This window comes from Anser anser (assembly GCF_964211835.1).
Source record: "Anser anser genome assembly, chromosome: 2".
In the NCBI taxonomy this organism is placed as follows: Eukaryota; Metazoa; Chordata; class Aves; order Anseriformes; family Anatidae; genus Anser; species Anser anser.
In genome coordinates this window covers 144,080,592-144,099,503 of record NC_139721.1, presented here as the reverse complement: position 1 = coordinate 144,099,503, position 18,912 = coordinate 144,080,592, and the positions used below count along the sequence as shown (strand labels likewise).

At 42.7% G+C, this 18,912-nt stretch overlaps 1 protein-coding gene across 3 annotated transcripts in view; it reads right to left on the bottom strand.

Annotated features, from left to right (window-relative positions):
* Positions 1-17,113, bottom strand: part of LOC310893991 (uncharacterized protein) — a 90,868-nt gene extending 73,755 nt beyond the window's left edge. Inside the window, exons 1-2 of one of the 3 annotated variants that reach the window (XM_083823630.1) lie at positions 16,989-17,113; positions 28-125 (exon numbers count right to left, since the gene is read on the bottom strand). Coding sequence is in view for 2 of the 3 variants with exons in the window: in XM_083823631.1 (XP_083679757.1) it covers positions 28-91 (64 nt within the window). In the remaining variant the exon portion in view is untranslated. Of the gene's footprint in view, positions 1-27; positions 126-16,315; positions 16,596-16,988 lie in introns of those variants that run through there. The other 2 variants (XM_083823631.1, XM_083823632.1) reach the window with 2 other exon arrangements.
* Between the last annotated feature and the right edge of the window lie 1,799 nt (positions 17,114-18,912).

The following is an 18,912-nucleotide window of genomic DNA, read 5'->3' as shown; positions in this document are numbered from 1 at the left end:
ACACCAAGGACGAGGTGTCACACTTACCCAGCTCCCTACAGGGGAGCGCCACGCTCCAGCGGGGCGGCCGGGGACCTCTGCCATGGAGCATGCCGGGGCATCGCAGCACTGCGGCTTCAGGAAACCTAAAACAGGAAAAAAAAAAAAAAAAAAGGATTTGAGAGCCAAAGTGCCAAAGCCCCTTTCGAAACCAGCAGATGTGTCCTTCCAGGCAGCTGTGGCATTGCCTCAGCTTTAAATGCTGCACGCAACATATCATCAAGGTTGACTAACCAAAAAACTGTTTGTTAAAATGCAATTAAAGCTGGAAGTATAAGTAATTTAGAAACTACACACACCAGAAAATACTGTGAGAGTCTCAAAACCAAACATTTCTAACCCCAGAGTGATGTCCTGCAACAGCTGCTAGCAAACAGACGGTCAGACTTTTATAGCGTCAGCTGTCCTTCAGTGTTTGGCCACAAGGCTGAGCTAACATATGCCTGAAGAAACAGTGAACTTTTGCCACTTGCAATAGTGTTTTTCAGGTTTGTTTTACCAATATCCATTTCCAAGCTTCACCCGTTTGCAAGTTACTTCTAGCCATTTCAAATAAGACATTATATCTAAAAGCAAAAGGCCAGAACAAATACTGCCTAATGACTGAAAATGTTGGTAACAGTATGAGTTGAACAATTCATTGTGCAATTAATGCAAGTTAGGTTCATGGTGATGGTACCTTGAAAAAATAAGCATTTCCAAGAGTGCACCAAACAATCCAAATCTACCAAAGTCTCAGTTATAATTATGCAATTTGCCCTTTAACTCATATCTAGCAGTGGTTAAGTGACATTTCCCATACGCCATATTTACAAAGTTTTGCAGGTTGATAATCACAGTGTATTTTCTCTCAAAACTTTAAAACACAAACATTTTTTAAGAACATTGCTTAACAGTGGGGATTCACCATTTCTGAGGTAGCCACATCAGAAAACCACTGGCTGCATTAGCGAGACTCCAACTATCCAAAGAGGAAGCAAAAGGCAGAACCCCAGAGCTTCCTTGCTTCCATTTCCCAGCAAGATGGAGCAGCAGTGGGAGGACGTATCTGCATTGCCCAACACCCATGCCAGGACACACAAGTGGCATTGCTCAGAACAAACCCAGACAATCCATTAACGAAAACCACAGGCTCATATCTGGAATTCACAGGGCTGATGTCCTTGAAGGCACACAGGTCAGCGAGCCAGGAGGAGGAATAGCAGCCAAAGAGGGTTGCTGGTTTTATTTCTTCCAAATTGAGAATGGCAACATTGCTTATTTAAACCTGAATGCAGTCCACATAATCACAACTGACAAAATCAAAATCCTTTGTACAGGACATACTTGAAGAAATTAGGTTAATTTTCCACTACAAGTTTCAGAGAGACTTACTGATTAAAAATAAATAAATAAATAAATAAATAAATTATATAAAATATTCTTTATCCAAAGATTACTACAGTTTGAAGAATAAACTGTTCTTCTCATGCGATACAGAAGAGACTGAATTGCTTGAACACAAAAGATGACTCAAATTCAACCACAGAGTTGTGCCCAGCAACTCTGTAATAATTGCATGCAGAACATAAACATGCTTTGTTGAGAACTCATAATATCTAATCAGCTATAATTGTAAATTTTATTCTCCATTTGTAAATTACCAAGGGATCTAACTAAAGAACAGGGGATGTAAAATAATATCCTAGCTGGGATATTTTATTAACACGTAAAGCTCTACCCACCCCTCTCCTAATGCCTGCAAGGCTATTCTGCTTCTGAATTTCTTTTAATTGTTAGCTTCTCTTTGAAGGTATTTCAACTATAATGTGAGCAAAGCTCTAATGAATTCTCAGTGCTGTACTGTTTTCCCAAACAGTTTCTACATCATCTAAAAATTTGGATGTTGAGATATAGATTTTCTGCCCACGCACATTTCTGTTTCTGAGGAATGTCAATATTTTCACCAAGTGACATGCCTGGAAGTTTCTAAGCTAACTAACTGAATACTTCCTATGGGTTTGTTATTTTCTTGCTTAAACTTGTTTTGGTGCTTAGCCCATCTTTCCCCTCTCCACCTGCCCAGCTCAAGCAGCCCTGCTAAGCTGTGCAGATCCTCCAGTGAGCACAGCTTCTGGATGGAGCCTAGGGAGGGCATTTGCAGGATCCAGCCACTCAACGCACTTCATGCCTCTCCTCTACAAGGCTCCTCCCTTGGACAAGCACATTTGCTAACTCGCATCCCCTTCCAAATTCATCTCTAATTCCTATTTACAGATTCAAACATTACTACCCCCATTCTGAACTCCCAAACCACCTCCAATAACCACACCAAAGCCTGGGCATACCGGGTACTGCAGCAGAAAGCAGACAGAGGTTACCTCACGCTTGAAGCATGCAGAAAATACAGCTCTTTGGGGACACTTCCAACACTGTCCCATGTCATGCCTTCCCTGTGACAGCATCTGATGATGTTGTGTCGGTGCTTAAGGTTTCACATGACAAGGACATGTCAGTAAGGGCTAATGCAGAGCGCAGCACAGCCCAGGCCTTGCTCTCCCAGCCCGGCAGTGATGGGCAGACATTTCAGTGAAGGAAAACTTGTCAGCTGTGTCTGTACGCTGAGCTGCTCAAATCCAAATATAATTTAAAAGGGGAATAATAAAAGAATAGAAGCAAGAGATACTGGCCTGCCTTATAAATGTATGATAGAGGTTTGGGAGGGTTTTTTTTTGGTTGGTTTTTAAGGTTATCTTAAATGAGCTTATTCGAGGCCAGCAGTCAAGTGAACCAATACCCCACTTACACCAGCCCTATTGCAAGAGCCGCACCAAGCTCACTGAATATACAAAGGCAAAGGAGAAAAGTGAGGGATTTGCTCTATTCCACTGCAACCTGACTAATCAACTATGGATGGGGGGAAGGGACAATAGTGTTTGTTAATGAATTAAGCCATAATTAGCAGTCTTGTTGACCCAGCTATTCACCTTGTGTCCTAAAAAAAAAAAAAAAAAAAAAAAACACTTTTTTTCTTTTTCTTACAACCTGAAAATGTTATGACAAAAAGGAAAAGAAGGAAGTGTCACTTTTCTGAAAATAGCAACTGACAATTTTATACAATAAGGAAATGCAATTTTATAGTAACAAGTGCAATATCAGCAATACAGTAAAGTTACCATATTAACACTGACAGAGATTATCTCTGTTCTCCATTAATCTGCATTCCTTACAGATGGTTATTTATGAAAATTAAGCATGAAGCTGAAAGGTTATCTATGGCCATATTAGCAAACATCTGCTTGTGATTCTGATTTCATGTTTGCATGCTATTCTTGGAAAAGCATGCATTTTCGAGAAGTACCAGATGTGACCAAGTGTTCTTAATCGTAAAATATTCATTTTAGCAAGATAAAAGTTCATTGAAAGAGCAAGGCCGGGAAAGAAATCATATTCTCTGAACACAACCACAGCGACTGCTTTTTACCCCTGTTGCCACTGAGTACTCCAGGGGAAGAGCATTTCTGAAGAGGAAAAAAAGCAGTTTACTTAGTGTGCCACTACAGATGATTACTCTTCATTTTTAAATATGAAACATTGAAAGGAATAAACATGAACTCAGTTTCAACTTTAAAGCAGAGACATTGTGCATTACATGAGGTGAACCATCTATTTGCCTTCCTGCTGTGGGATTTGTGCAGGAGCCTGCAGCCTCACGTGTTGGGAGGTCGAGTAGCACGCAACCTTCAGCAAGGTGACTTTTGGGACCTTGACTTCCTCCCAGGTGACTTCACCAAGATCCTGTGCTTCCCACAACAAGGAAAAAAAGGTTAATTTTGGGCTGGGAAGGTGCTGCAGGCAGAAAACTCTCGAGGGAAGCTATATGAGGAAACTGACGTAGATTGAGCAATTGGCTTGATTCCTTTAGAGCCTCACTATGGTTAACCTAGTTCCTAAAAAAGTTCCTGTCCCTTCAAAATATTTGTTCTTTACATTTGAGATCTATGCTCTTCAAACAAGTAATACTCTTAATCCAAAAGAAATTTGTAGATAATGGTCAACATGATTTCACTTTGTATTGTAATACAAATATGTATGTAATCACATCGTTCCATATACATGTATATATATACACATACACAGATGAGTACATATACACAGACATATATATAGGTTCTGTTTATAAACTATCACAGACTCCTTTCTTGGCTGAGACAGCACTTCTGAAATTAAAGGAAAAAAGTGTAATAATAAAATGTCAGAATGAGGGATTATGAGGATGGCCACCAACGCTTATTGCCCTGATTTGGAGACTTTCTTATCAAGCAGTATTTTAAATAAGTGGTTCTGAATAACAACAACAACAAAAAAACACAACCAAACAAAACACCATGGCTACAACCCAAGCACCACCCCCAGTGGTTCAGAATGCCTCTGCTGGGTTTGAAAGTTCTTCTGGTGAAGCCCTCGTGCAAAACTCTGTGTCACACTTCACTTGCATTCCTCGTAAGTTTCCAGGGAACACAATACTGCATAAAGACTCAATTGCATTTACTGAAGTAGCCCAGCTTTCCCATACCCTACATCGCAATAGAATGTTGTGCTCCCAACCTTATCTGCAGTCTGCAGTTCTTCTAGCATTTTTTTTAAAATTAATTCATAGATTTAATTTAATCCCAGACTGGCTAAATGACAACTCTCCTAACATTTAAAGTGAAACTACAGATTACAATCGCAGATGTGTGTTATTATTTGACCCTGTGCATACATCCTTCTATGTGATGAATACTGATTATCACAAATCCCGAGTATTAAAAAAAAAAGTCATAATTTATCTCTTTACCTATGAAAAAGGAGTTTGATCTGGAAGGCTACTGTTTCTCAGAATATCAATTTAGATCCTTTTCATGTTCTGATGGTTTGGGACATTCACTGAATACATGATTCATATTTGAATATTTCTCCATTAGAGAAAAATATTTCTTCAACAAGTAAAATTCTCATATTATGTGGCTCCTTGTGCTGGAGCTTCAAGACTACAAAGACAATAAGCCTCACAGTAAGACTGAGTTAAATTCTGTATTCTGAATCTTCACTGTCATTTTCTAAATTAAACTATTCATATGGAAAATACACATTGCCAGATTTTCAATTTATAATACACGTATTTTTATTATTCTCACTGTGTATCTGATTCCTGTCTAAAATATTCACCTTCAAGTTCATATGGAATCCAGAAACTTTTACCCTCGAATATTTATCAAGCTGTTTTTAATACTGCTTCTCCTGCCCAACTGACACTCCAGTCCTTTGGTAGGAAACAAGAGATCCTAACAACGTCATAGGTTCTTAGATCATATTACTTCTTGATGTGGTCAACAACAATATGCATAGGGGAGAGAAGTTTCATTTCAAATAGGCAAATTGGGAAACTAAAGTGTGCCTGAGATGCCGGCATTTTGGTATATCAAGAAAACACAAAAGGATAATAGAAATATACTTATTTTAGAACTATTAGGATTTCTTCATTGAAAATATTAACAGATTTCTGAACTGTGTTTAAAAAAAAAAAAAGCAGAAGTCAGCTTCCTCTCATCATGTTGCTTTTCTAACACAAGTCAGAAAAACAACGGTAAAATAAAGAAATGATCAAATTAAATTAAATTCTAAATGTTAAAGCATCTTCATGCATCTCAGAAGACATGAGCCACCCTGCTCTTCTTTGGCTCAGTGATGCTTTTACATGTTTTGCTTTTCACTCTCTTGTCCCATCAGTTCACACATAGTTTTAGGACACAGTTGAAGGCTCCCAGAAGGCTGCATGCCATCCTGCAGGCAGAGCCGGGGAAGGCAGAGGCTGGACCACAGCAGGCAGGAGGGAGGCAGAGTCCCAGCACGCCCACTGAACCCCTACGCACCCCAGCCATTACCTCCTGCCCTTCTCTTCCCAGCAACGGGATGGGATTTGGGGTTGGGCCTGCTGCAGGCTTTTAATATTTGGGACCTAGAGAAGATTTATCCCCACCACCACAATGAGCAGGACGAAAATTGGAAATAAAATACTTATTTTCCTCCACTTCCCTGAAGCACGAGAACTTGCACAAGGGGCAAATGATACCGAAGTCTGCCAGTGCACACACCAGAGGCAGGTCAGAGAAGGGGACTCCATGAGGGAGGAGTTACACCACATTAAGGTATGTAAAATTTAACTAATTGAACTAAATAGCACATTGTAAACTGGGAAGAGCCCACTTCCCCTCCCGTCCCCCAGGCAGACAGAGGTGGTGCCACAGAAGATGCAGAGTGTGCCTTAACCCACCCGTGCAGGAAAGCAACCACTCGAGGGCTTTTCCTGGGACGAACAGCAGTAATGATGTGGGGAAATCTAGAAACACACAGCAGCAGTAGAGGAAACGCAGAGAAACAGAAACACCAGAAGTCATCTATTTAATGCAAAAGCACAATCAGATCTGAAATCCTTCCAAGTCTCTTCAGCAATGATGCGTGCTTTTGGAAACAGAAGTAGCTCTGAGCATACTTTCTGCTTGAAATGAATTCCTCCAAATGGAAGAGTAAAGCAGAACGACTTCATTTTTGGATACGTGAAGGCATCCATATGCTGTTCCTTGCACACCTCTGCACACTTGACATCTCTTCAGGCATAAGCCGAGGGGCCCAATGCCGCAGGCAGATGCTCAAGTCACACTCACACACAAGTGGTACATTAGCTTCTGTGCACAAGAATGTTTGCATTTATCTGTGGTGCCTTGAAATCAGAAATCTGGTCCAAAAAAAAAAGCACTGTTTTCAACAATTTGATAAGCTATGAAGCTATTATAAACTCATATGGTTTAGTCTCTGCTATTCTTTAAAATTCTTCAGAGTAAAGGAGTAACGTGACTGAACTCCTGTTGTAGAAGAAAGCAAAGCAAAAAGTTAAACAAGCAGTAGAACTGGGGTTCCCTTTTCTGGGGTGGGGCGGAACAGCGTATGAAAACTTTCTTCCATTCAGGATCATCCGACTGGCATAATCTACTAGAGAAGGAAAAGGATAAATGAGACTAGTGTTTTAAATATTTACACCACTCTACTTCGTATCTTTGTAACTTAATAATCTTCATCTTATTCAGTGCCCTTTACAGATATTTGTTCAGAATTTTTAAAATGTCAACCATAAAAATAAAGCTAGTAAGAAAAAGTAAAATTTTCTCATTCATTAGAAGTTGCCAGCGACTCCAGAAATCTGCTACATGCTGGCGTAAGAAAGAGGCTCTTGTTCTGGCCCGGCACACAATGCCTCGTATAACCTTTCAAACTGGTGGATGCATAAAACAGCATTGATCCCAGCGCCCCGAGAAACAAGGCGCTGCAAATAAGAGCTAAGCCACAGATGTTCTGCAAAGGACAAATCCTGTCTTCTGTGCGCAGCCTGAGCCAAGAGCAGGCGGGTGAGGGGAGATGCAGGGGAAGGGGGCTCCCACCCGGCTCCCCCCGAGTCCCCCTGGTCCCCCCCAAGCCACCTCGCCCCAGCGCCGAGCTCCCTCCGGTGGCTGCAGAGGAGCAGCAGCAGCAGCCTCAGCCACTCGCATCCCTCAGGCACAAATCCCCAGCAGCGGATGCTGAACTCCTCCCTGGACCGCGCATCTCATGCCCCAGCTTCTTTTCCATCTGCCGCTTCTCTTCTAAATCTGCCCGCAAATGTGAGCGGGATTTGCCCCTTCGCAGGCAAAAATAAATAAATAAATAAAACAATTTGTTGCTGCGCTGAATGCTAGTGAATGGCCTACTTTATTTTGAATGATATAAAGCATTCGGAGGTCTGGTCTCTATTGTGCAAGCCAGAGACCAGCTCTGTGCCAGAGACTGTAAAGAGGATCCCATAAAAGAACTGGTTACAAGCATTATGAAATTACAGAAATACAGTAAGTAACAGGAACTTAATGTCTAACCATGGAGACACTTGGTTGCGAATCTGCTTTTTAAACATTTAGCATAAACAAGACAGCACCTTGGAATCGGTAAAAATAATAAAGAAGTTAACTCTCAGGAAATCTGCACCTACAAGTAACCAAGAATGGCACAGCAACCATGTCAGGTAGACACAAAAGAAACTTCCTGTATGTAGGGAAGAGACTTTTTAAACTGAAACAAAGTTAAAATAGAATTATCATGTTCTTTGCTGCATCACTTGGAAGCTTTTAGATATCACAGTGCAATTTCAACAATATCAACTAAAACACGAGAAACTATTAAGCTGCCATGGGTTGCTAGACCACTCAAACAATGCAACCGCAGACAAACAATTCCAGTGCATGCTGGTGTTCTGGTAACACTAAACAAACATCTAAAGGAAGAATCTCATATGCTGACTCATCTGCTTCCAAGTTTTTGCCCTCACATTTCCCTTTGCTGAGCTCCATCCCTTAGACCTGAACGAGGAGCTCAGACACGAGGCAGCGTGCAACCCCTGCCTTTTCAACAGCTGTGTCACTTACCTGCTCGAGGATAGTTAATGATGTTTATTAGCATGCTGACAGCTAATGTATTCATTGTTAATACCATTAGCAAAAATGGCAGCAGTGAGAAACTTCATAGTAACACAGGTAAAGCCAGAGAGACCATGCATCTAGAGACCAAACTTGAGTTGAGTGACACATACTCCTCAGCCCAATGCTATCAAACTAAGAAATGGCTCTGTTTTTCTGTCCCCCTGAATTTTGAAGTTTCTTCTTCCAGCTCCAGAGTTTCAATAGCAGACACATAAACAGCCCTCTGCAGCTTAGCAGTTAGGATACGAGGGTGCAGAAGACATGGGTTTAAATCCACCTAAGCTGAGGATCTGCTCTTTCCCACTTTCAAGCCAAGTGAACTCAACAATCATAGAATCATTAAGGTTGGAAAAGACCTCTGAGATCATCTGGCCCAACCATCACCCTACCACCAATATCACCCACAAGACCATGTCCCTAAGCACCACGTCCAACCTTTCCTTGAACACCTCCAGGGATGGTGACTCCACCGCTTCCCTGGGCAACCCATTCCAATGCCTGACTGCTCTTTCTGAGAAGAAATGGCAGGCATCTTCACCACGAATTGTGCTGTACAAACCATCAGTGCCAACCAGGAGCTGAAGAGTAGTAATTGCTTAAGTCACCACTCCCATGACACCTACTATAGATGAACTGCTAGTTTGAGGGCAGCCACATACAAGTTAACTTAAAACACTACTGAAAGTGCTTCCATGTAACCTGTTCGTCTTTCACCTAAAATGACCTGTATGCTTGTATTCAGGTCCCATGTTTTGAAGAAGCAGAAGTAATTCAGCAACTAAATGTTGGCTTTTCGAGCTGCAGAACACACAGCGACAAAGCTTCAGGACTAAGTCCTGGTCTCAGTCTCCCATAACACTTTGCAAATGCTAGACTTTGGACTTCTTTCACACCCATTGCTTGGCACTGCCCCATGTGTCTCAGCACCCTGGTGACAGGATATCAAACACAACCCCACGCTTCACCTCCTGCGCCAGGAAGCGGCATTTTAGCTTGTCTCTGAGGCCCTGAATTTCCCTTACGTACAAAGGGGACATCCCAAGCACTTCAGTGAAATAGCCAAGTTAGGGATGTGGCTCTCTTCTCCTGAAATCAAATTGCAAACCCTCCTGTTAGGTGACAAACAGCAAAGGCAAGATCAAATACAAAAGCACAAAACAATCACACAGGTTGGAGAAACCCAGCAAGCTTTTTCCACTGTAAGCAGAGTGAAACAGTAGCACAGGTTGCCCTGGGGGGCTGTGCAGGCTCCATCCTTGGAGGTTTTCAAAAACCAACCAAATCAAGCCCTGAGCAACCTGGTCTGACCTCACTGCTCCTGCCGTGAGCAGGAGGTTGTGATGGGGACTCCTGAGGTCCCTTCCAGTCTGGTTTATCTCATGAGCCCTTATGATACACAATATCAAGGTCCGACTGCATGGCATGTTATGTTAGCCTCTGAAAAAGTCTGTTATGGAATTAAGTACAGGTTAGTAAAAACTGATTCCACAGATAAGATTTTGTATTTTAATTTTGTTTACCCACTCCCCCTTTTTTTTAAGTTCCAATTTGGCCCCAAATATTCTTTATTACTGGGAGGAGGTAATGCAAACAATTATGACAAAAGCATCAGCTGGATACTGTTGTTCTCCAGTATGATTTCTGAAGCAAAATGCTTCAAAGTAATTTTTATATAAAATACACTTTGTCTTCATCCAGATTTTGCCTAGCACCAAATAAAATAATGAACTGTTCCTACTGGAAACCAACCAGATAATAGACCACAACTCTTTTCTTATTAAGAACAGAAAAAGATTTTTGTTTGCAAAGAATCACAAAAATATAGGCTAGATTTTATGATTTTGTGATAAACATTAACTTTGCTAAATAAAAAAAGACTGCATTCATTTCAAGCCCCATATTAGGGAAACAATGATGCCTTTTTATGGCTATCTATTACATACTAGCTGAATTTCAATAATCAATTGTAATTCAGCACCATATCATCTATTTATATCCGCTGTTCTCAGCCAACTGCAGATTACTCTCGAAAAGTTTGGCCACGATTTCAGCAGAGTTGGCAAATGCAAGCTGGCAAGCTCTTAGCCAATTAAAGTCTTTATAATGACTATATCACCACGTATGAGACTGTTAGAAATGTGACTGGACAAAGTACAAAAATCCTGTATTCATGCTTATAATATGTGACTCCACACTTCTCTCCAATTTTGCTTTGCTGATACTGCAGTAGCCTACTAAAACTACATCACCAGTCTTTAAATTGAAGATGTATAAGAAGTATTAACTCTATGTTCCAATTAATGTTAGAACAGGATTATCCATACTGAAGCATTGTTTATTAGAATAAAAGTTACGGCAGAAAGCATTTCCTCACCAGATGCGTAGTAAATATTCAGCCAGAGTCTTAATTGCATAGCCTATGACTAAGTAACGAACATATATAATCCATCCTTACGGATTTCAAAGTGAAGATGGGTAATTCCAAAAACTTCCTCCAGCAAACATTTCCAAGCAACCTCCATATATAGCCATAGCAATAAAGGATAGAAAATATTTCCTAATTGCAGAATTTAGACTCTTGCCAGACAGAATGCAGTTTCCAAGGAAGGACTCATCTTTACTAAAGCATTACTCAATCTTAACTGTCTTGACAGTGCATGGTCTGTTTTATCTGGCCCCAAGAGAATCCCATAGTTTTTCCTTCCCATTGCCATCCCAATATCCAACAGCAATGTAATGCTAACTCCAACAAGCTCATAGAAGGTTCTACTTCTGCAGGATAACTGCTTCTATTATTTTATCTGCTAGTGCAAGAAAAGTTCTTAAATCAGTGAATAGTATGTCAATGATGAGAAAAAGATGACACTGCTACATTTCACTTTGAATAACCTTCCTATGTAAAAAAAGCTATACATTTCAATTCTAAAACAATTAGTAAATGTCTAATTATAAGCAATCCTGCATGTTACATTGTACATTATACTTGAGTTACTCAGCAAGACTTCTCATGTAAGCAATATAGTTTCAATTAATTTCAAGGTAAGTACAGAATTAAATAGCAGTGTTAGTCATGCAGTAACTAACTTCACAACCTGCAGTGTTTCCTGAAATTCTACGAACACATCACAGATTGCAAATAAGTAAATACGTATTTTGTTCATTCCCCAGCAGGTCTCCTCTGAGACATGGGATTCCACCTAGAGAGGGTTCTGTGTGAGCTGCACATCCAGATATGAGGAGAGGGAGCACACAAAAGTATGATCTGGGGTTACCCTAACATTACACCTGCAGAGAAAAGGAGAAGGAGGGATACACGTATGTTGAGATGTATCTTGTCCAGAACCCCTAAATCAGACAAAACTAAGTTACACTCTTCCAGAGTTAAGACATCCTATACCCAGTAGGGCAAATGCACACTAAGAGAGCAGTGCTTTATTTGCTTGTGGCATCACATCCCAAAATGCAACAACAACAACAGAGATTGCATGTACGAGCTCCTGGAACCCACACCTGCTTGCTGCAGCTCTTTCTTGCTACTGTTTTACAGAGAGGAGAGCCTTGGCATCTCACACTTCTCACCATGCAACCTGGCACTGCAGGGGCTTCCTGCCCTGTCCTTGTAAAGAGAAATGAGCATGAGAACAAGAAGCATTGTACCCCTCCTTGGGGGGACAGATCACAAGAAAACTGAATGAAAGATGAGAGGTAAGGAACAGGTAGGCAAGCCAAAGAGTAAAAATGGTGACTTGTGAGAGTTTGGGCAACACAGAGATGCATATAGCATCATTACAACACGCAAAACACCAGGAGTTTGGAGGTACTCAAAAGCCACCTGGACATGGTCCAGGGCAACCTGCTCAAGCAGATGCAAATCTGAACAGATGATCTCCAGAGGCCCCTTACAACCTCAAGCCCTTCCTCAGCCAAACTCACTACTTCTAGAGGGAAACCATTTTATGTCCAAGAAGAAGCATAGAAGAGTAACAGGCTCCCCTGCATCTCCCCCTCTCTCCTCTGCATAGATGAAAACTGGTTTAAGTCTATGCTATTAAAAGCAAACAAATAAAAAATTGCACTTTAAAAATGGCGCAGTTTGGGGCCTAGAGCAAAAGATTAAGAGTACTACGGGAAGAAGGAAGAAATACAAGGAAAGAAACTATATGGTTACAAATACAAAAGCTACAGTGTATGAAAGAAAAAAAAAAACACTCAGGGCCCACAATATTTTACAGACCTACCATTAAATTGCACAAAGTGTATCAAACAATTCCTAGATACTCCAATAGGTCTGTGAAGCATTTCCCAAGAAGTTTTCAAAAGAGATTTAAAGGCGGGTTTCTTCCCTTTCCCTTACATGGGGAAGCTTCAGTAAAAGGCATAACAGATCATTTTAATATCCCCTTCAAAACACAAGCCTTTCCATCATGCAAACCTTTACACTGCTCTGTCCCATTCCACTCCGTCCACAGCATGGAATCTGTTTCTCCTCCTGACATCGCACACAATCCTGGCAAAAATAACATTACTACCGCCAAGATCTGGCAGTATACCTCAGTCTTAGCAATGAAAATCTCAGTATTTTCCTTGAATCTTTATATACATTTGGAGTAAATTCATTTCATACTGGCTTGGAAAACTACCATTCCAGTATTTAATGAATTCTGAAGCAAAGCATCCAAGAATGTAGCCAATTCCAGCTTATGTTAGGTGAAAAATGGAAGAAGCACTACTATTCATCTGTCAAGAAAACATAATAGGAGCAGTTTCACATATATAAACTATGCATACAAAGTTCCATACATCTTCAGTGAATCCATATCTACAAACCAAATGCCATGTAGACTTACGGATAAACAATGTCAAGCATCTGTGCGAGTCTCCACTGGAAGAGTAGTGAACACATCTTTTTCAGTCCAAAGGATTTGGATGTCTAGTATGACACATGAATGCTCCTATGCACCACAGTATAATACATTCAAGCAAAAGCAATTTATTTTTTGCAGAATGAAAGACTCAATGATGCCTCCTGGAAAATGATGTTTTGAAAGCGGCCCAAAGACCCACATATTTGTAATGGATTGGAAAGACCTTCACCACCAGGTCAGCAATTTATGTTCCAGCCAGGCTATTTACAAGGGAAAGCAGTTACCACCAATGGCTCTTTGAAAGCTCGAGCCGACAAGCTCAGTATCGTTGCCAGGGATCAAATATGCAGAGATACCACGACAAACCAGCCACATGGACTACTTTAGCAGAAGAGCCCAGGACTGACGTAGTGCACAAAATGAATTAGTCAGTTACCAGAACTGGACTAAGATAACTAAGCTGGGTTTGCAACACAGTTCTTGTCTACAGGCTTGAGCTTCTACCCACCACAATAATGTCAAATGACCTGCATAAGAAAAGGTAAGAAAAAACAATCTCTCATCCTGCATCAGATTGTTAACTCAGCACGATTTGATAGAAGCGATGAGTCAAACTGAACAAGAAAGTCCCTGTTTTTTCCTCTCCCTGCCTGCCAGCATTACTTCCATCCTACTTTTCCATTTACTTCAGTTGCCTCCCCCTTCATCTTGTTTCATGTCCTCTGATTCTTGCTTCACCGTGCTGTCCATTCTCAGTGCCATGTTTGCCACCCATAGTCTATTTTCTCCTCCTTGCTTTCTTCACTGCTTGTAGCAACTTTTAATAGTCCTCTGCAAACTCTGGTTAATCCAGATAGCAATTATAAAAATAAGCGAGTCTTATCTTTAAGACTTTTGTATCTGTAAAACAGCCTGTAAGTACTTAGGCTTTCAGTACATTGCTGAATTTTTCCATACATGTGTAAAAGTCAAGTCTCATAGGGATCCAATAGACTATCTAAAAAAAAAAAAAAAAAAGTGAAGATTCAGCCATGGCTGAGAGCTAGAACAGGAACTAGAACTAAACATCCTCATTTTCAACTGAGTGAAAGATGAACTTCAAAATCATTAACAGTCTCCCTTTGCTTACAGCTGGAGGTCATGGCAAATGTCAAACACAAGAGAGCTGTTCAATTAAGGGCAACCTTACAAAATCCAAACTATTACCATCAGCAGCCTAGACGTCATCCTTGCCCCAGCAAAACCACCGCCCGGACAGAAGCTATTACACAAGTGTCCACACTTGAGAACTGCCAAGCTGTAACCTTCAATAAAGAGAGATGAATGTACTCTCTCAAGAAACAATTCTGGTGTTCCAAAGTAGTGGCTTCCTTAGGAATTGGGGGGGGGGGGGGGGGGGGGGGGGGTGTAAGGAGGGAATAGAAAAAGGCAACTAAATTTTTCCCACCTTTTCCAATAGTCTAAACCAAAAGCTACACGTACAGCTTAACAGCACAGCAATTTATCACAAAGCAATAAACAGGAGATTGCTATTTCAAATAGAGAAATAGGTAGACAACAGTTAGCTATTCAGAACATCTATTTTTTTCGGGAAAGAAAAAAAGATGACTGAATACAAAAGCAATGCTTTCTGGGATGGGGGGAAGAATTTCTGTGGAAAAAAAAAAAGTAACTAAATGCAGTAGTTTTCTTCAATGGCAGTTTTATTGTTGTACATTGAGTGCTTTAGAAAACACAGCCGGTCTAAACTAGAGTAAATTTTCAAAACAGTTTTAGAATAATTCATCTGCAGCACAGGAGCAGAAAACAAACAAACAAAACCCCCTCTGTATATAGTTCCAGGCACAGTAGCATTAAAAGCACTCAGTACTAGACGACCTCCTCCAATTTTGCAATGATCTGTGGATAAAAGCTGTCTAAAACCCACAAGCCTGAACTATGACATTATGTAAAGTCTTCGGGCCTATGTACGTCAGTCAGAGCTCCGGGTCCGTACAATACGGGGTCAGAGCTGTTCTCTGGTTGCAGGAGTTGTGCTCTGTTAGCACTGCACCCTGCTCAATGTACGTAACACCAGGACCAACTACGTGCATAGGACTTCCTGCATGCATTACTTAGGGTGTTATCAAAGCCTACAGGAGGAATTTGAGATTAGGTTAAATTTCTCGATAAACACAGAGCTAAGGAAAAAAAAAAAAAAAGAATTGTTATATTTAGTCAGAGATCTTCTAGATTGGTCACTATATACAATTTTAATTCTTAGAGACAGGTGATACAGACTCCTATACGCTGCATCCTCACTGCACTTTGCTTCACACAGTTCACAAGGTCAGAAGAAAAATAAATAAATAAACATGGTTTTCATTTTCAGTTCAAACTTGCAGAAAGGCAGCTTATTAAGAGGTAAACTTAAGGAGTTTTAATGTTTGGTATTATGCAATATTTTGCCCAAGAGTCTAAACACGCTGTCACGGTAAGAAGCAGCTACCGTCCACGCAGCCCTCCTGAGCAACCCGAGAGCAGCTGGCGATTTCCCCGGGCGGTACGCAGTGCTCATCTGCAGAGCTCCAAACAACTCTTTTGAAACTATCACGTCACAGAAAGTCCAAGAAAAATGAAAGTGAATGACAACGACTGATTTTCAACAGCAGCGCACGAAACGAAGCACTAAACACGACGTCTAAATATGCTGAGAAACTTACGTCACCTCAGCCACCAGCACCACATGCAGCAGCTGAACTTTGCCAAACACCAAGAAGCCAAATTCTTAAAGTTAACACTAGTTTTAACTCCAGAAGCAGCAGAAAGTTGGCCCTGGGCTGCGAGCAGTTCCTACCTGAGGGCACAGCCACACGCCGAACACCCCTGAGCATCCCCCCGCTGTACCTGCGGGCAGAGCGGCGGCTCCAGGCTTGGGGAGGCTTCTTTGGGGACGCTGATTTCTGCCCCTAGGGCTCAAAGGGAAAGCTTCCCACCGACATCGCACTTTCTTACATCATTTTCTGTATCCCCCCTCCAAAGAGCGCAGCAATTCTATGATGGGAAGCTTCCGACATCAGGCCATACACGCGACACACCCCTCCTCCCGCAAACATTTTTTTTGGGGGAAAAAAAAAAAGTCATTTTTGCGGTACTCCGCGCTCACAAAGCACCAACTTCGCAAGTCGGACGTACCGGTAAGTTTCCTCCGCACGGGGCAGCCGGGCCAGCCGAAGGATGCTGCGCTACGGGACCCCCCCCGCCCGGGCTGCCGGAGCCCCCCACGGCTCCCCAGGGACCACGGGGAGCCCCCTCCGCCCTCCCCAAGTTCACGGCCGGCCCCGGGCAGGTGGGAGGGTGGGAAGGGGGGCAGCCGGCCCAAGGTCACCCCAAGGCGAGGGGGGCAAACTCGGGATACCCCTCGCTCCCGCGGCGAGCTGCGGAGAGGCGGAGGCTGCGCGGAGCGGCGCGGAGCTGTCGGCTGCAGGGCGGGCTGCGTGCTTCCTCCTCCTCCTCCTCCTCCTCCTCCTCCTCCTCCTCCTCCTCTTCCTCCCCTTCCCCCCGCCGACTTTCACTTCACCTGCAGGCAGCCCGGCTGCGGCGGGGCGGCTCCGCAGCTCTCCCCGGGACTGCAGTCACTGCGGCAGCGCCCTCCCCTCGCCGCCCCGCGGGGGGAGCCGCTCGTCCCGGCCGGGGGCTGCCCCCGGGCTGCGGGGAAGGGAGAAGGACCGAAGGACCGGAGGAGCGAGGGACGGAGCCCCCGGGTGCCCAGCGCCCCCAGGTTCCTCTCCCAGCCTGCCTCTGCTGGGTAGGGATTGCCCCCGCGCTGCCAATCACCTCCCCGGTGAGGGGCTATAAATATTTATTAAGCATCCTCACGGTTGCATCAGCGGAGCGCTTTCTTATTTCGCAGCCCTACATGTGTGTAGCGGGAGGAAGGCGGCTGGCTCGGCACCCCTGCTGCAGGGGGGCGCCCCAAGGGACCCCCGACCCTGCCCCGGCCCCTGGGGCTGTGCTGCCCCCTGTCAAGGCGGGTGGTGGCTGTCAGGATGCAGCCCTCAGCGAGGAAACTGCTGCTTTCTTCTGTGGGACCGTCACTTGGAGAAACAGAGGCTTTTATGCTCGGATCGAGCTGCGGAAAATATCTCCTGCGAGAATCTGAACGCGCAGGGAGCCCTGAGATAATAAGGAGCTAATCTTGGGTGCAGTTGGCTGTGTAGTCCCTCTAGAAAGTGAGGATAAGACATGACAGAAACTTTATACGACTGCATCTGTGTTTGAAAATAACTGTGAGTCTCAAAACAGACCCCCAAAAAAGTGTATGAATGGAATATAGTAAATTCATCTCACTTTTTTTCCACTTACATAAATGACTTGTGATGCCGGGTGGCACACGAGGAGCTCCCCAAGCTCAGAGTACTTCCTTCTACAGCTGCCATCTTTTTAAATTTTGCTTATCTAAGAAATTTTAGAGGTAAGACTGAGAAAGCTTGAGACTTAAAAAGCCTGATTACAAAGGCACCAGTTTGCCTGTGTTTATTTTGAAAGGGTAGTGGGTTTAGGTTACAGGTGATGTTTAAGGTGGAATCAGCTAGAAACACACTTTCTGTTTCTGCTTTTCTACACCTTGTGTTCCCAAGCAGCTGACACTTCTGTCTGGAAAGCGGACAGCCTGAACTTGACCTTTTATCCTGAAGCAGATCGCTTTGTCTGCATAGAGTGCTGGGAGGAAAAAAAAAAAAAAAAAGTGATGGAGTACTATAAAGTGATGGAGTACAATGATCCCACTTCAACATGACCTAGAGCTGCAACAGAACATCATTAATGTATGATCTTCCAAACTTCATACTTGCTAATCTAAATAAATAACAAATTGGCAGTTTGCCCATCTCTCTGAGATTTTAGAGCAGATGCTTTAGAGGGAGATCCTATTACAAAGCCTTTGGTTTTGCTAAGTGTGATACACTGCATCTCTGCCCACAGAAAGAGGGAGTGTTATTTTTTGTATTATAAGCATGCACAGGGGCTGCAGCTGAACCAGGACTCAGTTGGGCTTTCTGCTCACCAGACACATCGAGTGAGAATGCCTGTCTTGGAGATTTACAGATCTAAACAGATAAGTCATGCAAGAGACAGCAGGGGAAACAGAAGCCCGGAGAGGCGAAATAATCTGCCCAAGACAATGCAGAAGGCCTGTAGCAGTGCTGGATGCAGAGCCGGTGTCTCTGATTCAGCAGCCTGTATGACAGTTGCAGTGATGCCAAGCGTTGCCTCAAATGATGAACTGAGCACAGTCCTGAAAATCAAATGCACAAAATGTGTTTTTAATAAGAGTGTTTGTTGTCACGGTGCATTAATTTATTGAGGCTTTGTTCTGCTAAGCACTAATAGCAAAAGTTGTTCGATACAATTTCATGCTGGTGTCCTGAAGCCAAACTTTAGTCAGGTTATTTCAGTGGAGTTTTACTCTTTCTTGCTAAAGCTGTCCATTCCTTGCTAAATGG